This window comes from Erythrolamprus reginae, chromosome 1 (genome assembly GCF_031021105.1).
Source record: "Erythrolamprus reginae isolate rEryReg1 chromosome 1, rEryReg1.hap1, whole genome shotgun sequence".
Lineage (NCBI taxonomy): Eukaryota > Metazoa > Chordata > Lepidosauria > Squamata > Dipsadidae > Erythrolamprus > Erythrolamprus reginae.
In genome coordinates this window covers 28340968-28365405 of record NC_091950.1, presented here as the reverse complement: position 1 = coordinate 28365405, position 24438 = coordinate 28340968, and the positions used below count along the sequence as shown (strand labels likewise).

Sequence of the window (24438 nt, the reverse complement as noted above, 5' to 3'; positions counted from 1 at the left end):
ACAAAAAATACATTTGTCAGGAATCATGAGGTACAACATTTAATGATTGTCATAGGGGTCAAATAAGCGATCAGGAAATAATCAATATTAATAAAAATCTTAAGGATGCAAGCAACAAGTTACAGTCATAGAGTCATAAGTGGGAGGAGATGGGTGATAGGAATGATGGGCTTTGCCGTTTGTGTTTGTTTTTGGTCATCCATATTTGCTGGGAAATAGCATAGCATAGCATGGAATAGAATAGCATAGAATAAAATAGAATAGAATAGAATAGCATTTGAGAATAGCATAGCATAGCATTGAATTGAATTGAATTCTTTATTGGCCAAATGTGCTTGGACACACAAGGAATTTGTCTTTAAAACATCTCTTGCATTAATCTAGGGATTTCAAGGTTGTGAAGAAGTGGGCTCTTGGTCATGATGTATAGATGAACCTGCATGCTCAGAGGCAGTCTACCTTTATGTGCAAAGTGCATGTTGGGTTTATCCTTTTTGCCTCCCAAGGCCTTTATGGGCAAGCCTCCCATAAAAGCCTCCTAAGGCTTTTAAGAGCTAGGGTGGCACAGTGGTTAGAGTGCAGCACTGCAGGCTACTACAGCTAACTACCAGCTATAGTTCAGCAGTTCAAATCTCACCACTGGCTCAAGGTTGATTCAGCCTTCCATCTTTTCGAGGTGGGTAAAATGAGGACCCAGATTGTTGGGGGCAATAGGCTGACTCTATAAACCGCTTAGAGAGGGCTGTGAAAGCATTGTGGAGCGGTATAGTAAGTCCAAATGCAATTGCTATGCTAAACGCAAACAAATTCCAAGAAGGAAACAAAAAAGACCAATGCATCACCTCACCAACTCATCCCAAAGGTGCTTTTCAAAAGGCAACTTGGCTTTCTTAGTTCCACCACCCCTCTCCCAGAAACATTTCACTTCTCATCCAAAAAGCTTCTTCAGTTCAGGTGTTGAACTGAAAAAAGGTTCGTGGATGAGAAGCAATAGCAATAGAATTTAGACTTATAATAGCACTTCACAGTGCTTTACTGACCTCTCTAAGTGGTTTACAGAGAGTCACCATATTGCCCCCAACAATCTGGGTCCTCATTTTACCAACCTTGGAAGGCTGGAAGGCTGAGTCAACCTTGAGCCTACTGAGATTCGATCTGCCAAACTGCTGGCAGAAATAGCCTGCAGTACTGCAATCTAATCACTACTCCACCGAAATGTCCTCAAGGGAAAAAAAAAAGCAAGTCTTTTGAAAAGCACCTTTGGGACAACCATGACCTGGATGATTGAGAATCTCCATAGACAACTCACCCAGCAGCACCCAGATAAACAGAGAGGAACACCAAGATCAACATTAGATCAACAATTGAGAAGCAAGCAATGCTCCAATGAAGGCACAGAGTCAGGCAAACTGTAAACAATATAGTCCAATCAAAAAATCATCTCCACTGACAGGGCAGGACACTAGAATATAAAATGAGAGCCAACCCCCACTCCTTACCAGCACACTGATCATGTTATCTAGTTTGGTAATGAAAGGTCTGCAAAAAAACAACCAAGCTCAGAAAGCACCAAGGACCTCACAGTTCAAACCTGAATTACAAATATTCTCTTCTATCGGCAGTCATCTCGTTGTGTGTAACATGGAGTAAGAGGAAATTCTGCATAGATAGATGACCTGTCTGTGCCAGAAACTCGGGAGCAAATGTCTACTTTTAAGCATTTCAAATGGGGGGTCAACAGAAGAGACCCTGGCTGGCAATTTGCTCAAAGAGGCCAGAACGCACAGAGGTCGCGGTCAAGATTCACAGTGTAGTTTAAGGGTCCTCAAACTTGGCAACTTTAAGACTTGTGGACTGCAACTCCTAGAATTCCCCAGCCAGGGGAATAGCTATGCTATTCTCAAATGCTATTCTATTCTATTCTATTCTATTCTATGCTGTGCTATTCTCAAATGCTATTCTATTCTATGCTATGCTATTCTATGCTATTATATTCTATGCTTTGCTATGTTATTCTATGCTGTGCTATTTCCCAGCAACTATGGATCACCAAAAACAAACACAGACGGCAAAGCTCATCATTTTCTGATTGCTTATTTGCCCCCCTATGACAATCATTAATCATCAAAGACAAATTCCTCATATGTCCAGTCACACTTGGCCAATAAAGAATTCTATTCTATTCTATTCCATTACATTCTATTCCATTCCATTCTGCCTTTTAATGAAATGATTTTTATTTTACTTTTAATCTTCGGCAAGTGCCACCCTCACCCTGGCAACCGGTTGTTGCATTCGCTTCGGGGAGTTGGAGGTTTTAGCTGCGGAGTCCCGCATTTCGTCTCTGAGGTCCGGCCCTAACTGGACCACCGTTGCCCTCTTTTCCAGTATAAAACCATTAAGCACCCACTGCCGTCGGTGTATTTGCCTGCACCTGTAAAGGAGAAACGAGATCGGCCTCGTTTAGCCAAGCGCGCAAGGTGCCGGAGATGGGGCAGACCGTCTTCCCGGGCGGGAGGGAAAGGAATCGCACTCTGCACATGCTCGGCTGCCCGCGGCCGCGCCCTCCTTCCCCTCCTCCCCCCGGAGGTGCCCGCAAGCCGCAGGCCAAGTAGGGAAGGCGGCGGGGCGTCTCCATCCTTCTCTCCCCCGCCCTCAGTTTTGGGCGGCCGCTGCGTCCCCTGCCCTGGCAGACGGCGGTTGCTACCAGCCTCGGCCGCTGGGCGCTCGCTTTCCGCCCGCTCGCTTTCGCCTTCCCACCATGGACCTGATCGGGGCCCTGGATCTGGGCGACTTGGCGGCCGCCTTCGCCCGCCTGCCCGTCTTCCCCATCTTCGACCTGGGCTACTTCATCGTCTCCCTCCTCTACCTCAAGTATGAGAAAGGTAAGCGGGGGACGAGAACCGGCTCCTGCCCTTCGCCCTTCCCGGTGGCAAGGGCAGGCACCTCCTCCCCCACCTTCCCCCTTTTTTCCCACGGCTAGGAAATCCGTTTTCGCGTGGTGAGAAATTTCCTACCATTATTATTATTATTATTATTATTTGCTCACTGACCTGCTTCGGGGAGCTTTCTTCATGGTGTGTTGTTAGTATTAACACTGATGAATAGAGGGTATTTATGTCATTGATTGACTGGTTGGTTGATTTATTGGTTGATTTGATTTGATTTATATTTCTACCTACCTATCTATCTATCTATCTATCTATCTATCTATCTATCTATCTTTATATTTCCATATCTCTCTCTCTCTCTCTCTCTCTCTCTCTCCCTACCTACCTATTTATGTTTATATTTATATTCTGTCTGTCTGTCTGTCTGTCTGTCTGTCTATCTATCTATCTATCTATCTATCTATCTATCTATCTATCTATCTATCTATCTATATTTATTCTCTCTCTCTCTGTTTATATTTATATCTTTGTCTCTCTCTATATATATCTATTTATAAGCCACCCCTCTCCTGATGGCATACAATAGTTACACCATTGATGAATAAATAGTATTTATTGCTCCAGACCCATGTTGTCCTTGTAATGTCAACAGAAAAAGGCTTCTATGGCCGATCCTCATGTTCCGTGCCTCCACCCCTCTATCACCCCCTCTGCCCTAGACCCAGCGGCAGGTGTTCTTCCTCTATAGGTTGACTTGGCTTCCTCCAGGATGGGCTTGTTCCAAATGAGTGGATGGGCAATGACTTGAGGCCAAAAGCTTTCTCTCTCTTTCCCCCCACCCTCCCGGTGCCCCAGTGATGAGGATATTCTGGGACCAGAATTACAGTGGCTGTGTATATAACACTAAAAACGTTTCGGAGCTTGGGGCCATCAGCCTAGATTTAAAAGGGCTAAAGATGGAGTTGCGGGAGGGGAAGAGGGCAGGGAAAAGTCTTGTAAAAATGACCAGAGCTTCACAGTCAACCAGAAATGACCTCCCTTCTTCCTTGGAGAGGGCTAAGTGAGGTAATCCAGTGTAGTGGTTTTCCTCTCCAGCAGATTTGGATTTATTAGTGTTGAAAAGGCGAGAGAGATGCGTGACCAATGCTGAATGGCCCCAAATTTTGCCTCCCCTATTGGAAGAGAGAAGAGAAAGTGAACAAACGCAAAGTGAACGAATCGTCTCAACATCCAGTTCTCTGGTTGATGAATTGGCAGCTAGGAAGGGGTCATAGCTGGCAGTTTGTCGAGCTCACAAATGGCACCTACAACTGAGTCCCCTTGGCCAAGATTTTAAAAGTACAGTGGTGCCTCTACTTAAGAACTTAATTCATTCCGTGACCAGGTTCTTAAGTAGAAAAGTTTGTAAGTAGAAGCAATTTTTCCCATAGGAATCAATGTAAAAGCAAATAATGCATGCAAACCCATTAGGAAAGAAATAAAAGCTCGGAATTTGGGTGGGACGAGGAGGAGGAAGAAGAGGAGGAGGAGGAAGAGGAGGAGGAGGAAGAAGAGGAGGAGGAGGAAGAGGAGGAAGAGGAAGAAGAGGAGGAGGACAGTCACTACCCAGAGCGAAGGGAGCATTTCTTTTCTCTGGGCGCTGGCAGAGGTTTATTCCCTCTCCAAGCACCCAGAGAAAGGAAAATGCTCCGTTCGCTCTGGATTGCCAAAGCTTCCTTAAGTGCCCCTGAAAGGCTCCTCTGGCAGCCCACAAAAGCCCGAGATGGCCGGGATTAAAGTGGAAATGGCAGGAAACTGGCCGGGCCTTCGTGCTGCTCTCAAATTTCCTTGGAAATTTTTCTGGGCTTGGGTTCTTAAGTAGAAAATGGTTCTTAAGAAGAGGCAAAAAAATCTTGAACATCCGGTTCTTATCTAGAAAAGTTCTTAAGTAGAGGTACCACTGTATTGCTTTAACAGCAGGAGAAAATTTAAGAGGCCTGATTCAAAAGGCAGTTCTAAAAATAAGACATGAGCAAGTGGGAATATTCTCTTCTCTTCTCATCCTCACCAAAGGGATGGATGTCTGTCCGAAACTTGAGCCCTTGAATCTGAGGCCTCTGGCTTGATGGATGGATGCAGTTGCTGACCTTCTGGAAAAGGACACGCTGGGTTCCTGCCCAGGAAGGTTTAAAAATGGGTGGAATTGCCTGGCTCTTTAATATTTCAGGAGAAGGAATTTCCGGGAGGGAGAGAAAGGGATTGGACCCCAAGGATCATCCAATCATGGATTCGGACAGAAAGCAAAGCAACTTGCCAAAGGTTTTTCCAGCCTTCTCTGGTTTTTCCACACTTGCTGAGCTCAAAATCTGGCATTTTGAGAGTTGAAAAGTCACAAATATTGATACTGGCTTACTGGTCCTTATCGTTAACAAGAGAACTTGTAAGGTCATAGAGGGAAAAGTGGTAAAAAGAATAAGTTCGGATTATTAATAGTAATATGTTTTGGAAATTATATTTAAAAATAACCAACTGGCCAAAAGTCATTTCTCTACCCTGGTCAAGCTTACAGACTTGATTGGTAAATTCAACTGCAGAATTATTGCTTTAGTGTTGACATTGTATTCATTTAGATTACCGCATTTTTCGGAATATAAGAGTATAAGAGGCACCTTAGCTTTTGGGGTGGAAAATAGGGGAAAGAATCTGCTTACCAGGTATTCATCTGGCTAGCGTCCTTAGTTTGGACAGCTTCAGCACATAATTTTATCCCCTGGTTAGGGCTTTAAAAAAACCTTTATTCAAAGAGAGTAACAATGAAAGAGCTTGCAAGCCGGTAAGAGCTGGGAACATTGTTAACACCTGGTTAGGGCTGGAAAGAAACATTTGGAGCAAGTAGAGAATGAAAAACCTACAAAGACTTAGGGCTTAGAAAACATTCTTTGCAGGGAGAAACAATGAAAGAGCCTGCAAGGTAAGAGCTAGGAAGATCGTTAGCACCTGGTTAGGGCTGGGGGGAAAAAGGTTACATTCAAAGTATAACATGCACCCAAATTATCAGCCTCTTTTAGGGAGGAAAAAGGTGTGTCTTATACTCCGAAAAATACGGTATATCATTTGGACCTTACATTATTTGGGAGTGGAAGGGCCTTCTCTGTGGCAGCTCTGACCCTTTGGAACCTACTGCCTCCGGAGATCTGCACTATTTTATTTATTTGTTAGATTTGTATGCCGCCCCTCTCCGTAGACTCAGGGCGGCTAACAACAACAATAAAAACAGCATATGACAAATCTAATATTTAAAATAATTTTAAAACCCTTATTAAAAGCCAAACATACAAACAAACATACCATGCGTAAATTGTATAGGCCTGGGGGGAAAGGAATATCTCAATTCCCCCATGCCTGACGACAGAGGTGGGTTTTAAGGAGCTTACGAAAGGCGAGGAGGGTGGGGGCAATTCTGATCTCTGGGGGGAGCTGGTTCCAGAGGGTCGGGGCCGCCACAGAGAAGGCTCTTCCCCTGGGTCTCGCCAAACGACGTTGTTTAGTCGATGGGACCCGGAGAAGGCCAACTCTGTGGGACTACCTGGTCGCTGAGATTCGTGTGGCAGAAGGTGGTCACGGAGATATTCTGGTCCGATGCCATGAAGGGCTATCCTATCTATCCATACTATCCCTACCCTACCAGCCTTCCGGAAAGCCGTTAAGACCTGGCTCTTCCAGCGGGCCTGAGACCAGGAATGACTGAGTGTTTGTATGTTATTTTAGGGCTGTTATTTGTTTCTATTGTCTTATTTCTGATGTTTTTGATATTGTAACTTTTTATACTACAGTATTTTAAATGTTGTTCCCCACCCAGAGTCTACTGAAGTTGGGCGGCATATAAATCCTGTTAAAGATAAAGTCATTTCTGGCCTACAGAGGGCTTCCCGGAGGCTGGGGAAGGCCTTTCTCGCTCTCCCCAGGCTCCTAAAAAGGCTCTTAAGGCTCCATTTCCCGCGAGCTCCGCGCGCACGTATCTGAGTGAGATTTTGCTTTTGCGTGCACACAGGAAGCAAAATTTCATGAGGGGACACATGTGCATGTGAGATATTTATTTATTCATTCATTCATTCATTCATTCATTCATTCATTTATTTATTAACATAGAAACATAGAAGATTGACGGCAGAAAAAGACCTCCTGGCCCATCTAGTCTGCCCTTATACTATTTCCTGTATTTTATCTTAGGATGGATATATGTTTATCCCAGGCATGTTTAAATTCAGTTACTGTGGATTTACCAACCACATCTGCTGGAAGTTTGTTCCAAGGATCTACTTACTCTTTCAGTAAAATAATATTTTCTCATGTTGCTTTTGATCTTTCCCCCAACTAACTTCAGATTGTGTCCCCTTGTTCTTGTGTTCACTTTCCTATTAAAAACACTTCCCTCCTGAATCTTATTTAACCCTTTAACATATTTATTGATTGATTGATTTGATTTGATTTGATTTGTGTGCCGCCCCTCTCTGTAGACTCGGGGCGAGTCTTTGCTTCCACACCTGCACAAAAGTGAATAATTGCTGAAATCTCGCACCCGTGCATGTCCCCTTACGAGATTTTGCACATAAGCAAGATCTTGCTCGGATACACGCATGTCCGGGGACGTCCATTTTTCCCTACCGGAGCTATGGTGTGGCCCCTACCGGTAGCAGCCCACTACTGGTCAAGTGATAATGCTTTGATGATGTGAATTTGATGTCCCTGCTCTAGAAAACTCTCCAGAATCTTCAAGCCACTTTCAGAAGTTCTGCCTGTTATGTAACATTCAATTCTTTTGCAGAAGTGGCTCACTTCCCTCAGTTCACCTTCCCTGAAAGTCATTTCACTAATTATGCCAGCAATAGCATCTCTGGCTTCTTGGTGGCTCCTCTCTGCCACCAGTTGCTAATTCCTTTCTGCAATTAATAGTATGGGCTCACGCGCAGCTGCTTCATCTCAGCATGGAGGGCAGAGAGGGAATTATTTAGGCCATCCACCAGGGCCTGATTTGCCTCAGACAATATGCATTGATTGTTTTACTCACTCTTGATGAAGTTAAACAGTCAGGCGTAGATTCCCATTCCTGCTGCTACTGTTGCGTTGCGTTCTCTTTCGTTACACACATACAAGTATCTATCTATCTATCTATCTATCTATCTATCTATCTATCTATCTATCTATCTATCTATCTATCTATCTATCTATCTATCGATCTACCGATCGATCGATCGATCGATCGATCTATCTATCTATCTATCTATCGATCTACCGATCTACCGATCTACCTACCTACCGATCTACCGATCTACCTACCTATCTACCTACCCATCTACCTACCTACCTACCTACCCATTTACCTACCTACCCATCTACCTACCTACCTACCAATCGATCTACCGATCTACCTATCTATCTATCTACCGATCTACCTATCTACCTATCTATCTATCTACCGATCTACCTATCTATCTATCTACCGATCTACCTATCTATCTACCTACCTACCTACCTACCTACCTACCGACCGACCGACCGACCGACCGACCGACCGACCGATCTACCTACCTACCTACCTACCTACCTACCTATCTATCTATCTATCTATCTATCTATCTATCTATCTACTTACCTCCCTCCCTCCCTCCCTCCCTTCCTATCTTTCTATCTATCTATCTATTTGATTTCTATGCCGCCCTTCTCGAGATGACTCATGGTGGCGTACAACATTAAATATATAAGAAATCTAAATAACTTTACAAATTATGAAAATTGACTGAAAACCCACATTTTAAAAGATCCCATATACACTCACACACATTCATCCAGTCCAGTCCAATCCAATCCAATCATATCTAGTAAGGGAACAGAGACAGTCTCATCACTCATGGCCCCCATCACTCGCGGCCCCCATGCCCGCTGGCAGAGATAGGTTTTTAAGCTTGACGAAAGACCAGTAGGGGGGCGGCGGTACATATCTCCGGAGGGAGTTCATTCCAGAGGGCTGGGGCCACCACAGAAAAGGCTCTTTCCCTAGGCCCTGCCAGTCGATATTGTTTGGTCGATGGGACCTGGAGAAGGCCGACTGTAGGACCTAATTGGCCGCTGGGATACAAAAGGCAGAAGACGGTCCTGAAGATAATCTGGTCCTAAGCCATGTAGGCAGGGGTGGGCAGCAGGCAGGACAGGATGGAACGCAGTTCCACCGGTGGAAATGAAGATGCGTGTGCAGCTTCAGCTGATCGGCGGCTGTCACTTCCGGGATTACTGGTCTCGGCTGAGCTCTCCTTTTTCCCCCTGCTGTTGCTGCTGCGTCTGCGCTCCTTGCTTTTTTCCTCTTTCCTCCTTCCTGGCCTCGGATGAGCTTCCCTCTCTCCTGCCCGGCTCCCCTCCAGCCTCAGGCGGCCACCTCCCACCTGAGGTGCAAGCAGAAGACATGGGTGAAAGCGGCGCTGGCAGCACCCGTTAACCTAGCTACCCAGCCTGAGGCGTGGGGGGCAACCTTTAAAGCCCTACATGGCATTGGGCCAGAATACATCCGGAACCGCCTTCTACCGCACGAATCCCAGTGGCCGATAAGGTCCCATAGAGTTGGCCTTCTCCGGGTCCCATCGACCAAACAATGTCATTTGGCGGGCCCCAGGGGAAGAGCCTTCTCTGTGGCGGCCCTGGCCCTCTGGAATCAACTCCCCCCAGAGATTAGAACGGCCCCCACCCTCCTTGTCTTTCGCAAATTACTCAAGACCCACCTTTGTCGCCAGTTAGGATATTCCTTCCCCTAGGCCATTATAAGTTATGTATGGTATGTTTGTGTGTATGTTTGGTTTTTATAATAAGGGTTTTTAGTTGTTTTATTAAATTGGATTGTTACATGTTGTTTTTTATCATTGTTGTTAGCCGCCCCGAGTCTGCGGAGAGGGGCGGCATACAAATCCAATAAATAATAATAATAATAATAATAATAATAATAATAATAAAGAGCACGGGAATCACAAAGCAAATTGTCACCCCAGCGAGCGACACTGGTAAGGTTGTAAGTCGAGGACTTAACAATTCACTTGAAAGATGATGATTGTTCAAGCCACTCCTACCTGATCACAGGGCCGGCAAGCCACTCCTACCCAGTCACATGACCATTAAGCCACACCCACAAAGTAAGCCACACCCACAGTGTGGCAGTAAAAATTTTGGCTGCCCATTACTGCATGTAGGGCTTTGTAGGTCATAAACACCACTTTGAATTGGGCCCGGAGACCAATTGGCAGCCAGTGCAGCTCATGGAGCTGGTTTTTACTTCTGCGCAGGAAGTAAAATCTCACGAGGGGACATGGACGCGGGATTTTGGCGGGTTTTTTGGTTCCGTGCATGCGCAGAAGCAAAACATTGCCCAAATCTTACGAGCATTTCTCCTCACCAGATGTTGCTTCCTGCTCATGCGCAAAAACAAAAACATGCTAGGACAATCACATGCGCACACAGGAGAAGTGAAGCTGCGCATGCAGCTCAATTTTTTGCTACCAGTGTGGCATCCTTCACCGTTCTGGTAGCAACCATCTACTGTAAACAATGCAGGGAAAATTTCCCACAAGCAAACTTTTAGTACCAGAATTAGTAACAACACACTATAGTACTATCTACTAAGATGTATTATCTAACATAGTACATCTACTAGTAACAGAACATAGAAAACTTATGGCCTTTACTTGACTCCCTTTGCCCCAAAGCCCTTGGCACAATTTCCAGACAAATTCCAAATCGTTGTTGCTAAATTTAACTGTGACAAAAGGGGAGAAAAAACAGGTTTAGAAACCTAGAAGATTGATGGAAGAAAAAGACCTCATGGTCCATCTAGTCTGCCCTTATAGTATTAGAAACATAGAAACATAGAAATCTGATGGCAGAAAAAGACCTCATGGTCCATCTAGTCTGCCCTTATACTATTTTCTGTATTTTATCTTAGGATGGATATATATTTATCCCAGGCATGTTTAAATTCAGTTACTGTGGATTTATTTACCACGTCTGCTGGAAGTTTGTTCCAAGGATCTACTACTCTTTCAGTAAAACAATATTTTCTCATGTTGCTTTTGATCTTTCCCCCAACTAACTTCAGATTGTGTCCCCTTGTTCTTGTGTTCACTTTCCTATTAAAAACACTTCCCTCCTGGACCTTATTTAACCCTTTAATATATTTAAATGTTTCGATCATGTCCCCCCTTTTCCTTCTGTCCTCCAGACTATACAGATTGAGTTCATTAAGTCTTTCCTGATACGTTTTATGCTGAAGACCTTCCACCATTCTTGTAGCCTGTCTTTGGACCCGTTCAATTTTGTCAATATCTTTTTGTAGGTGAGGTCTCCAGAACTGAACACAGTATTCCAAATGTGGTCTCCAAATTGTTGTGAGCCGCCCCGAGTCTGCGGAGAGGGGCGGCATACAAATCTAAATAATAAAATAATAAATAAATAATAAATAAACCCTTTAACATATTTAAATGTTTCGATCATGTCCCCCTTTTCTGTTCTGTGTATATAGATTGCAACATCTACAGAATTATTTAGCCAGTAGATAGCAGTGTTCAGTTTGCATCTATGGTTATAATCTATGGTTCCCTTTATGTTATGTGGTGATTTTTCTGTGGCAGTTAAAAACATGAACAGACTTTGAAGGGACCTAGGAGGTCTTCTAGTACAACTCTCTGCTCAATTTATTCAGAATTACAGAGCTTGAAGGGATTAACATTAGAGAGCAGGTTGACTGTCCGGATATACAGAGCTACGCAGGAGGACTTGACAAGATACCAGAATTTATAGTGTGGCAATTTATGAACCAGTGCAGAGAAATAAGGAAGACACTAAAGATAATAAAAATATCTTCTGTCTTAGTCTTCTATTTACAGGAACAAACTTTTCTTTAGCTATATGCAGTAAATCTTACTTACATGTAGATACTAAACCAATTCAGGTTTCTCTGTATCAACACTACAGCTCAAACTCAATAATTAACTCACACTCAAAACTGCTCTAGCCAGCCAACATAAACAGCCAAAAGCTAACAGCTAACAAGCATTGTAAAGTTGCTTTGCATTTTATAATGCTCTGGTCCAATCAGGTTGCAGTTTACACCCTATGACTCAGCATTCAACATGCTTACATCCTTCTTTTACCTTATATGATAACATAATGGAATGTCACCTAGGATTGAACTAATCCTTGACATTGACATTTGTACATCTTTCTTTCTCTCTCTCTCTCCCTGTCCCCCACCCTGCTTTAAGAGAGTGGCCCAATCCACTTGCCAAAATATGATAAGACCAGCCTACCTCACAGGGTTCTTGGTTCCACCCAAACATGGCTGGCAAACCCAACGGTTTGCAGCCAAACCTGGTTCCTTAATTTTTCTGAGGCAACTTTCCTGTGGCAGTTGATCAGCAGCCAATGAAAACATGCCAGCTACATTTGTCACAAGTTTCCATGCAAAGGAACTACCTGTCTTTTCACCAGCCAATCAAAACATGCCTCCTATGGTTTTCACCAGGGAATCCTAAGTTTTTGACTAACTTTTACCTGTCACAGGTGTAACATCTATATAATATAAGTATATCATAAGGGCTTTATTCGTTTGGAACGTGGTGTCAGATTTTCAAAGCAATCGGTGAAGGACTTTTCAAGATTAACCCTCCCTAACAAAGATACATTTACATTTTTATTAATATAGATTTAGGAATTGGGGGGGATTTTTTTGCAAATTCTGAAACGTGAAACCATTTTTCAGAGGTTGCAATTCCATGCTCAGTCCTTAGTTTCCTGAGGCTTTGGATTTTAAATAACACTTTTATCTCTAGTAAGAAAAAGGCTTGAAGGAATATAGAGATGGTTGGCAGCCCAGAGTGGGATGGAGCGGGAGGAGGAGAAAGAGGGGATGGTTTTGTGGGAGTGGCAGGCATACGTCAGAACCTGGCCGCGACCCTCGCATGAGGGTGTGTGCGTAAGCCCCTGTGAAGCTCATTCGTGTGGGGCTGTACATCTACGTGGACCAGCCAACCACTCACGTGGCCTGGTTGTAAATAGACCGGTAGTGGGTTGCAGCCCACAGGTTGGGGATCCCTGACTTAGACAAGGGAGATCAAACATTTTAAAGCTCATCCAGAGCAACGAGATACAACATTCAAAAGTGGCTCAGAAAGATTCCTGCCTGAAGTAGGAACTCTCCTGCTGGAGAGAAAGGTGATTAAATATCTCCTGAAAAGTACCTGACAGACTTCACTACAGAAGTAAGAAACCAGATGTGAGGGACTGAAGTAAGTTGTTTCAAGGTTTTTTCAACTCAGGACAGCTGGATATGAACCCACAGTTTTCTCCTTCTATCTCTACAGGTGCGGTGGAACTGTCCCGGAACAGCCCTTTGGCCTCTTGGGTCTGTGCTATGCTGTATTGCTTTGGTAGCTATATCCTTGCTGATCTCCTACTCGGAGAATCCCCTATTGATTACTTCAGCAACAATGCCAACATACTTCTAGCCACAGCTGTCTGGTAAGGCCACTTTCTGTGACTAATAATAATAATAATAATGATAATAATAATTTATTAGATTTGTATGCTGCCCCTCTCCGAGGACTCGGAGCAGCTCACAGCAACAATAAAATACAATAGAATACAAATCCGATATAAACTCTATTTAAAAACCTGTATTGTCAAAAACTAGCAATTCTAAAACAGTCCAAACAGACTAAGGTTAGGCTCCAGTGTAGAGCCAGGATTTAGGAATACAACAAGAGCGATTATATATAGTGATGGGCGAACTGAACCCGCACAATTCGGGTCCGTACCGAATTTTGCGGTGTTCGGTATGCCGAACACGAACCCAAATTTTTTCCAAACTTCGAGCAAAGTTCGGGGTCGTGTTCGGCGTTCGGAGTGTTGATGTCACCGGCAGGTTGCTAAGGACGCCAAGGTGATCACTTCCTGGATTCCATGGAATCCAGGAAGTGATCACCTTGGCGTCCTTAGCAACCTGCTGGAGACATCAAAGCTCCGCCCCCGGAATCTCTTTGTGGTAGGGATTCCCCGTTCGGGTTTGAGTTCGGGTTCGGCCGAATTTTGCGTAAGGTTTGTGTGAACTTGCCAAACCCAAACACCGTTGGGTTCGCCCATCACTAATTACATACTGCCCCTAGTGCTTTGCAGCATTCTCTGAGGGTTTATACAATATCATATAATATAACAGTTTAATTAATTAATTAATTAATTAATTGGACTTCTATGTCACCCCTCTCCGAGGACTCGGGGCGACTCACAACATATAAAAACAATACAACATCACAATCCAATAAATTTAAAAATAGTTAATCTAAAACCCCAATAATATTAAAACCAGTCACTATATTTTACACAGCAAACATACATTACATTTGTTTGGCCAGAGGCTAGGATCTAATGGCCCCAAGCCTGGAGGCATAGATGAGTCTTGAGACTCTTGAGGAAGGTGAGGAGGGTGGGGGAGGTATGGATCTTGGGGGGGAGCTGATTCTAGAGGGCCGGAGCCACACAGGGGTGTTGATTTCCTTAGGCCACACCCTCCCTCATTACACAAATACACATCACCTGATATGCTTTTGCCAAATAAGCATTCACGTTTATACAGGTTGGAGGTGGTAAATATGCATAACAAGGATGGTAGGGGCAAAATACTCACTTGCCTAATGATGGTGCACACGGTGTAGAATCTCCATCACGAAGGGCTGAAATTTTATTTATTTTATTTGTTTAAGATAACAGACATAAGTATAAACACAAATATGTACAAGATAACAGATATAAGTATAAACACAAATATGTACAAGATAACAGATATAAGTATAAACATAAATATGAATACGAACACAGGAAATGGGGACAGTAGGACAGGGACCGTAGTGCACTTCCTTTTTGTTTAATGTCGTCCTTGTTAGGTTAGAATTCTTTAAACCATTATTGGGATCCTACCTGGACAAGGGGGGATGGTAGTGAAAAATTATTTATTTATTTATTTATTTATTCATTCATTCATTCATTCATTCATTCATTCATTCATTCATTCATTCATTCATTCGTTTATTTGATTTGTATGCCGCCCCTCTCCGAAGACTCGGGGCAGCTAACAACAATAAAGAAAACAATGTAACAAATCTAATATTAAAAAATAATCTAAAAAACCCCAATTTAAGAGACCAATCATACAAACAAGCATACCATGTATAAATTCTATAAGCCTAGGGGGAAGGGAAAAAATTTCAATTCCCCCATGCCTGACGACAGAGGTGGGTTTTAAGGAGCTTGCGAAAGGCAAGGAGGGTGGGGGCAACTCTGATATCTGGGGGGAGCTGGTTCCAGAGGGTCGGGGCCGCCACAGAGAAGGCTCTTCTCCTGGGTCCCGCCAACTAACATTGTTTAGTCGACGGGACCCGGAGAAGGCCAACTCTGTGGGACCTAACCGGTCGCTGGGATTCGTGCGGCAGAAGGCACACACATCACAGTAACATTTGGCTTCTGCGCATGCACAGGAAGCAAAATCTCGCAAGAGGAGATTTTGGCGATTTTCCAGTGAAAATCACCAAAATTTATTAATTCAACTGATTTATTTATTAATTCAACTTCTATGCCGCCCAATCCCGAAGGACTCATGGCGGCTTACAACAATACAAAATGCAAAACAATAAAATCTCGCACGCCCATGCATCTTCTCGCGAGATTTGCTTACTGCGCATGAGCAGACGCCAAATCTCGTTCTGATGCCCGCGTGCACCCGCCAGTCACCCAGAACTGCGCGCATCAACATCAGTAGCGGAGGTAAGCTGCAACCACTACCCCCTTGCTTTAAACCCAATAACCAGGTTGACTTTTAATTTTGCATTGCTTTCCAGGTATCTAATCTTCTATTGCCCGTTGAACTTATTTTACAAGTGTGTCAGCTTTCTGCCTGTCAAACTGATTTTTGTGGCCATGAAAGAGGTCGTCCGAGTTCGCAAGATTGCTGCTGGCGTTCATCATGCCCACCATCATTACCACCATGGTTGGTTCATTATGGTCATCATTGGATTTGTCAAAGGTGAGCGCCCTCATTTCAGCATTGGGATGATTCCCATGTGGTATTCAGTCAAGGTAGTGGAGTGAAGAGTTTCAGAACTGCTGACGCACATTACACAGGGCAAAACCCGAACTCAGAACAATCTACATGTATATATATATATATATATATGTATGTATGTATGTATGTATGTATGTATGTATGTGTATGTGTATGTATATGTATATATATATATACGATATATATATATATATTTACGAAAACAAATATATATATATATATGTATATATATGTGTGTATATATATATATTCTGTTACTATATTCTATATATTCTATATATTCTATTCCTATATATTCTATTCCTATATCTTCTTTTCTATTCTTTCTTAGATATATTTTACTATGAGTATCTCCTCTATAACCTTCATCATGTATTTTACTATGTGTATATTGATATATACTCACTAAAACCCTCATTGTGTATTGGACAAAATAAATAAATAAATAATAAATAAATAAATAATAAATAAATAAATGTCTTCTTGCACAAAACAAGGATGTTGCTGAATTATTACTTCCAGCTGTTCTGGCCAGCATGGCCAGTAAGAAGGGAAACTAAGAATTACAGGCCATGAACATCTGGATTGATACAAATTCCCAGCATGGCAGGCCCAACTGAAACCCCAATGAAAAACCATTCTACAAATTTATTTATTTATTTACTTACTTACTTAGAAACATAGAAGTCTGACGGCAGAAAAAGACCTCATGATCCATCTAGTCTGCCCTTATACTATTTTCTGTATTTTATCTTAGGATGGATATATGTTTATCCCAGGCATGTTTCAATTCAGTCACTGTGGATTTATTTACCACGTCTGCTGGAAGTTTGTTCCAAGGATCAGTACTACTCTTTCAGTAACATAATATTTTCTCATGTTGCTTTTGATCTTTCCCCCAACTAACTTCAGATTGTGCCCCCTTGTTCTTGTGTTCACTTTCCTATTAAAAACACTTCCCCCCTGGACCTTATTTAACCCTTTAACATATTTAAATGTTTCGATCATGTCCCCCCTTTTCCTTCTGTCCTCCAGACTATACACATTGAGTTCTTGAAGTCTTTCCTGATACGTTTTATGCTTAAGACCTTTCACCATTCTTGTAGCCCGTCTTTGGACCCGTTAAATTTTGTCAATATCTTTTTGTAGGTGAGGTCTCCAGAACTGAGCACAGTATTCCAAATGTGGTCTCACCAGCACTCTATATAGTGGGATCATAATCTCCCTCTTCCTGCTTGTTATACCTCTAGCTATGCAGCCAAGCACTTACTTATTTAATCACATTTATATGGCACCCATGTCCTCGCGGGCTCAGGGAGGTGAACAACAATAAAATAAAACAAACAAAAATTGAAACGCCAGAATAGAAAATATTCATCCATTAGTCATTCATCGATTAGTCCGGAGCAAGATATCGGTGCTCAATGGCTTTCCAGGCCTGCTGGCAAAGCTGAGTTTTAAGGCCTTTTGGAAGGCCAGGAGAGTGGGGTGTGTGTGTAAACTCCAGGAGAAACTGGTTCCAGAGTGCGGAGCCACCACAGAGAAGGCCCTCCCTCATGGTCCCACCAGCTGGCATTGAAAATAAAGACCACAACTGAGAAGCTTCTCCTACTAACCTCTAACCTAACTCACCAACTCCTCATTGTCCTGGTGATGGGGAAGTACTAATTAACTTTTTCTGTTGGGTCTGCGGGTTGATTCTGGTTGAAGATGGTGGTCCTGGAATTATCTTGGTGACCAGATTCCTGCTCTAAATTTCCAAACAGCAATGGTAGGATTTTGGAATCCAATTCCAGCGTTCTTCCATTCTCCTTAGATTACCATGAAGCTTGCTGAGATTTTGGGTCCTCATTTGATGTCGATGCTATTATACATCTTGGCACAAATGATCTGTCCCAAAAGATGTCCTTTCTGTGCAGAATGATTTCCAGAAGGGTATGAACTTACCAGTAGAGGTTGTAGGCTTATCTTTTCAGAGGTTTTGCCCGTGTTCTCACCACTAGCCTGTTTACAAGTGTGCTACCGTCTTCCTGTTTGTAGGTTCTGGAGTTGCCTTGATGTCCAACTTTGAGCAATTGCTGCGTGGTGTCTGGAAGCCAGAAACAAATGAGTTCCTTCATATGACCTTGTGAGTAGAGAAGCCAAAGCTTTTGTACTGGTGTACAATTTAATGTACAATTAATTTATCACCAACCTCTGCACCACCTTGACAGCCTGAAGTTGTGGGTGCTCGTTCACTGGAGGTTTCAAGAATACAGGCAACCCCCAACTTACAACCTTTCCGCCCCGAGTCTGCGGAGAGGGGTGGCATATAAATCTAATAAATTATTATTATTAATTTTTTTAAAAAAAATAAATTTTATTGAGTTATATACATATTTAAAAACACACATAAACAGATCATTGTGTTATTAGTTTGTGAATACAATTGTAGGTTGTCTGTTAAAGGACAATACAACATTTAAATCCGTCGCACCCCCTGCCCCCTGCCCCTGCTGCCTCTTTGCAGCTTATCTTATTATAAATTCACGGATAATCATATCAGCGAGATTATATACATATACAGTGATACCTTGTCTTACAAACTTAATTGGTTCAGGGACAAGGTTTTTAAGGTGAAAAGTTTGTAAGACGAAACAATGTTTCCCATAGGAATCAATGGAAAAGAGATTAATGCGTGCAAGCCCAAAATTCACTCCTTTTGCCAGCCGAAGCGCCCATTTTTGCACTGCTGGGATTCCCCTGAGGCTCCCCTCCATGGGAAACCCCACTTCTGTTGCCAGTGAAGCACCTGTTTTTGCGCTGCTGGGATTCCCCTGCAGCATCACAAAAACACGGAAGTCCGGAGGTGGGGTTTCCCATAGAGGGGAGCCTCAGGGGAATCCCAGCAGCACAAAAACGGGTGCTTCTCTGGCAACGGAAGTCTGGCGGCGGGGCATCCCAGAGGCGGCGGCGGGTTTGTAAGGTGAAAATAGTTTGTAAGAAGAGGCAAAGAAATCTTAAACCCCGGGTTTGTATCTCGAAAAGTTTGTATGATAAGGCGTTTGCAAGATGAGGTATCACTGTATATATATAAATTGTACATATATACATAGCATATAGAAATAACAATAATAGCTCAGTTAGAAAGAATTTGTCAACAAATAAAGTGATATTTATCTATGTTTGAATTGTTATTGTGTTTTCTTTCCTTTTTTATTTCAGCCTTACGTGCATCTATTCCCCCCCCCGATTATTGACCCAATTATAAAAGTTTTTCCATGTGTCTCTATCTTGTGATTTTTTATCGTTTTTCAATTTTTGTGTTAGTGTATCGTATTCTATTTCTGCACAGTCAAGCATTTGTTTGATCATATAATCATTATTATTTCCTTTAGTGGTCATTCAAAGTTCCAACGCACTGAAAAAAGTGACTTATGATAGTTTTTCATGCTTATGATGGAATCACAGCTGTGCTTTTTACGAAGTCTTTCTTCTCTTGCAGTCCATCCAAAGCCAGTCTATATGGAGCACTGCTCTTCACCCTTCAGCAAACCCAGTGGCTTCCCATCTCCAAAACCACCCTCATCTTCTTCTTCACTATCTTTATGATCATCTGCAAGGTAAATTCCTCTGCCTGGGGGGGGGGCAAATGTGAGCCATTGGGTGGATTGAATGTTGGAAGGAGCCAAATCCATTTCTGTTCACTAGAGGTTCTTCAGAAATGCAAGGAAAGCTTCAGTCCCACGACTTATTCATTGTACTAAACTGAACCATGGTTAGTTGACTAAACTGCAGTCCTTGATTTACCATATTTTTTGGAGTATAAGATGCACCGGAGTATAAGACGCATCTTAGTTTTTGTTTAAAAGAAATAGGGGGAAAATCTGCTTATCAGATATTCATCTGGCTAGCGTCCTTAGTCTGGTCAGTTTCAGCACATTATTTTATCCCCTGGTTAGGACTTAAAAAAACCTTATTCAAAGGGAGTAACAATGAAAGAGCTTGCATCCAGTAAGAGCTGGGAACATCATTAGCACCTGGTAAGGGCTGGAAAGAAACATTTGGAGCATGTCAGAGCAATGAAAAAAAAAACCCTGCAAAGATCTAGGGCTTGGAAAACATTCTTCTTTGCAGGGAGTAACAATGAAAGAGCTTGCAAGTGGTTAAGAGTTGAGAACATCGTTAGCCCCTGGTTAGGGCTGGAGAGAAACATTTTAGCAAGTGAGAGCAATGAAAAAATCCTGTAAAGACTTAGGGCTTGAAAAACACTCTTGATAGAGAGTAACAATGAAAGAACTTGCAAGTTAAAAGCTGGGAAGATCATTAGCACCTAGTTAGCACCTGCCATCTTTCAGCTCCAGCGTGAATGCTGATTTTCGGCATTGGGAAAGGCTGTTTCGTCCTTTGGATGCTTCAAGGAAACTTCCCTGAAGCCCCAGAGGCAAAAGAAATCCCCCAACGCACAAACCGGAAGTTTGGAAAAACACACTTTTGGTTTGCCGTTGTGCTGTGTTTTGCACTCTGGAGCTTCAGGAAATTTCACCGAACCCTCCAGAGTGCAAAACACAGCACAACGGCAAACCGGAAGTGCGTTTTCCTGAACTTCCGGTTTGCCCATTTAGGCATTTTTTTCAGCTACCAGGCTTCAGAAAGGCCTGTGCAGGGGGCAGCATGGGGGGTGCAGAGGTGGGGGGAGGGGGAAGGGGTGTGGGCACATTCACTACGTATGCTAGCAACCAGTCCTTTTGGCACACAAACCCTCACTCAGTCAAAGACCTTGGAGTCCTCATTTCCAATGACCTAAGTGCCAGAGCCCACTGCAACAGCATTGCCAAAAAAGCACTAAGAGTCACAAACTTAATTCTATGCAGCTTCTTCTCTAGAAACACCGATCTACTAACCAGAGCATACAAAACATTTGCCAGACCAATTCTTGAATACAGCTCACCTGTATGGAATCCTCGCTACATAACAGGCATTAATACAATTGAAGAAGTCTAGAAATACTTCACCAGATGAGTCCTCCATTCCTCCTCACGCAACAAATTACCTTATTCCTCCAGACTTCAATTACTATGTTTAGAAAATTTACAGCTACGCCGCCTCCAAACTGATTTAACTATTGTTCATAAAATCATACATCACAATGTACTCCCTGTTAGCGACTACTTCACCTTTAACAACAACAACAACACAAGAGCATGCAATAGATACAAACTAAATGTAAATCGCTCCAAACTAGACTGCAGAAAATACTATTTCAGCAATAGAGTGGTCAATGCCTGGAATTCACTACCGGACTCTGTTGTTTCTTCCCCCAATCCCAAAATCTTCAACCTTACATTATCTACAATAGACGTCTCCCCTTTTCTAAGAGGTCTGTAAGGAGCATACATAAGTGCCCCTTTGTGCCTACCGTTTCTGTCCTAATGGAATAGAATAGAATAGAATTTTTATTGGCCAAGTGTGATTGGACACACAAGGAATTTGTCTTGGTGCATATGCTCTCAGCGTACATAAAAGAAAAAGATACATTTGTCAAGAATCATGTGGTACAATACTTAATGATTGTCATAGGGGTCAAATAAGCAATGAAGAAACAATCAATATTAATAAAAATCATAGGATACAAGCAACAAGTTACAGTCATACAGTCCTAAGTGGGAGGAAAAGGATGATAAGAATGATGAGAAGAACTAGTAGAATAAAAGTGCAAATTTAGTAAAAGGTCTGACAGTGTTGAGGGAATTATTTGTTTAGTAGAGTGATGGAGTTCGGGAAAAAACTGTTCTTGTGTCTAGTTGTCTTGGTGTGCAGTGTTCTGTAGCGACGTTTTGAGGGTAGGAGTTGAAACAGTTTGTGTCCAGGATGCGAGGGGTCAGTAAATATTTTCCCCACCCTCTTTTTGACTCGTGCAGTATACAGGTCCTCAATGGAAGGCAGGTTGGCAGCAATTGTTTTTTCTGCAGTTCTGATTCTCCTCTGAAGTCTGTGTGGGTCGTGTTGAGTTGCAGCACCAAACCAGATAGTTATAGAAGTGCAGATGACAGACTCAATGATTATCTTTTCTATTTCTACTTATATTATGTTAAACATACTACAATACAATACTATGTTTGTATGACAAATAAAATAAGTAATAAATAATAAAAAAGGTTCGCCATCACTCCTATAAACCCTTTGATTTATCGTTGCTGCCTGAGCGATGGGAAACCTCGCCCAGAAGGCGACCTCTAACCGAGCTTTCTCCTTGTCATGCAGGTGTTCCTGACGGCGACTCATTCCCATGGCTCCCCGTTCGGCCTTCTGGAAAACGTGGCGTGTCCCATCCTCTTTGGCTCCTCATCTGCCGGTCACGATAATCACCACCACCATCACCACCACCACCATCACGGAGGCTCTCAGGAGCCGTCCCTTCCGTCACCGCCTCAGATGCCAGCCAAATCGAGGGAGGAGCTCAACGAAGGAACCCGGAAACGGAAAGCCAAGAAAGTAGAATGAGCGTCAAGAAGGCGGACGGATCCATCTGAACCATCCTCTGCTGCAAAACCTGTCTGGCTTGCGGCCTTCCTAAGACGTGGTTGGAGGGCCAGGAAGACCGGTCCTCTTCTTCCGGCCCCCGGGCCTTTGTTTCCCTGGCCTGCCACCTGTGAGATGCAGATCTAATGTCAGAATGGACCTTTTGTTACAGATTCTAGCTCAGCCTTTGTCCTCTTGGTCTCCTCCCCTTCCTAAGCCCCATCAGTGGAAAAACTGGAATGTGTTTTGGTGTCTCCTCCATATGGCAGAGAGAGAGAGAGAGAGAAAGAAGGAAGGAAAGAAAGAAAGAAAGAAAGAAAGAAAGAAAGAGTGCTTCTTACCCTGCAAAACAACCCAGGGATCTTCAACCCAGGCCATCATTACAGGACCCTAAGGCCATTGATACTTTTCAAGGGCAGAGAGGCCTTCTAGCTGAAGTGACTGGCATTTCGCTCTCTACGCCATCAATACTTCGGATGTCTTACTTGGTTGCCATTTGTATAAAGGCCTTGAGCATAGGAGAAGACCAATGCTGCTGCTGCTGGTGGTTCTCCTCTTTGGGCTGTTGATATTTGTGTATCTGTCTTAGCATGTTTGCCACTTGTATATACCTCTCCAAAGTTTGATGAGTTTTGCCAAATAACCCAAATAACTACCGAGTGTTTCAATCCCAGACACTTTGCCAAACACTGGGAGGCGTGCATGTAAATTATTTATCGATTGATGTTCCTTCCCCCGGGATAATTATTTACGGTTGCCAAGGATTTTTAAGCAGTCGGCTTTCTCCTACTGTGTCTTTTCCGCAAAAGAGTTGGGTTGTTTCTAGTGAACCGATTTGGAGTCTGTGGTTGTTTTTCTCCTTCGATTAAGAGATGAGGAAAGAGAGGGGCTGTTGGCAGAGGGGAAAATTAGCTTCTAGCAGCCATGTAAACCTGTAGGATGCCTAAAGACTCCTTGCATGTGAATTTGCAGATTTTGTCTGGGAAGTCAAAGCTAGACTGTCTGGATAATGGAGCTTCTGCAAAGTTCTTGTTCCAAAGTAGCCCGTTGCCAACTCCGGAGATTACAAAGAAGATTTAAACTCTGGTTGGGGCACAGGAAGAGACTCTGATTGGCTGTCAGAGGACTTCCCCTGTGTGTCATTTACCTCTGACGAAAAACCACGCCGCTGCAAGATCTTTTTTTCTGCCGTGTCTTCATGATGTTGCCTTCAGCTCAGCGAAGAGCTCCACTTACTTTTTCCTACCGGTGCGGCATCCTGAGACGCCTGACATGTGTGTGTGAGCCCTGGTGTGAGATTTCGCTTCTGTGCATGCTCCTGAAGTGATATCCCGCACGAGGATGCTTGTGCGGGTGAGATTTTGGCAATTTTTGCCCTTTTTTTTTGCTTCTGCGCATGCGCAGGAGCAAAAAGAGAGCGAAAATTATTGAAATCTCACCTGTGCAAGTGTCCTCGTGTGAGATTTTGCTTCTGTGCATGCTCTTGAAGTGATATCCCGCATGAGGATGCTTGTGCGGGTGAGATTTTGGCAATTTTCACCCCCTTTTTTTGCTTCTGCACATGCGCAGGAGCAAAAAGAGACCGAAAATTATTGAAATCTCACCTGTGCAAGCATACTCGTGTGAGATTTCGCTTCTGTGCATGCTCCTGAAGTGATATCCCGCACGAGGATGCTTGTGCGGGTGAGATTTTGGCCATTTTCACCCTTTTTTTTGCTTCTGCGCATGCACAGGAGCAAAAAGAGACCGAAAATTGTTGAAATCTCACCTGTGCAAGCATCCTTGTGTGAGATTTTGCTTCAAGCGCATGCAAAGAAGCGAAATCTTGCACGGAGGCATGCGCACACATGTTGCGGCCGGGCCAGCCTCCAGAACCCTCCAAAAGCACTAATGGATCCCCGATCCCATCCGTACCATACA

General features: G+C 43.2%; 1 protein-coding gene across 1 annotated transcript; it reads left to right on the top strand.

Annotated features, from left to right (window-relative positions):
* Positions 1-2691: 2691 nt before the first annotated feature.
* Positions 2692-23718, top strand: TMEM38A (transmembrane protein 38A). Its single transcript, XM_070732882.1, has 6 exons — positions 2692-2885; positions 13268-13424; positions 15794-15978; positions 18058-18145; positions 19502-19619; positions 22261-23718. The coding sequence occupies exons 1-6, from the start codon at positions 2762-2764 to the stop codon at positions 22498-22500; spliced, it is 912 nt and encodes a 303-aa protein (XP_070588983.1). The 5' UTR covers positions 2692-2761; the 3' UTR covers positions 22501-23718.
* Positions 23719-24438: the final 720 nt, after the last annotated feature.

Bases quoted from the DNA above. Each gene is read 5' to 3' on its own strand.
- TMEM38A (XM_070732882.1), top strand. From the start codon at position 2,762: ATGGACCTGATCGGGGCCCTGGATCTGGGCGACTTGGCGGCCGCCTTC. The intron at 18,146-19,501 runs GTGAGTAGAGAA...CTTCTCTTGCAG, and splicing joins GAGTTCCTTCATATGACCTT to TCCATCCAAAGCCAGTCTAT. The intron at 19,620-22,260 runs GTAAATTCCTCT...CTTGTCATGCAG, and splicing joins TCTTTATGATCATCTGCAAG to GTGTTCCTGACGGCGACTCA.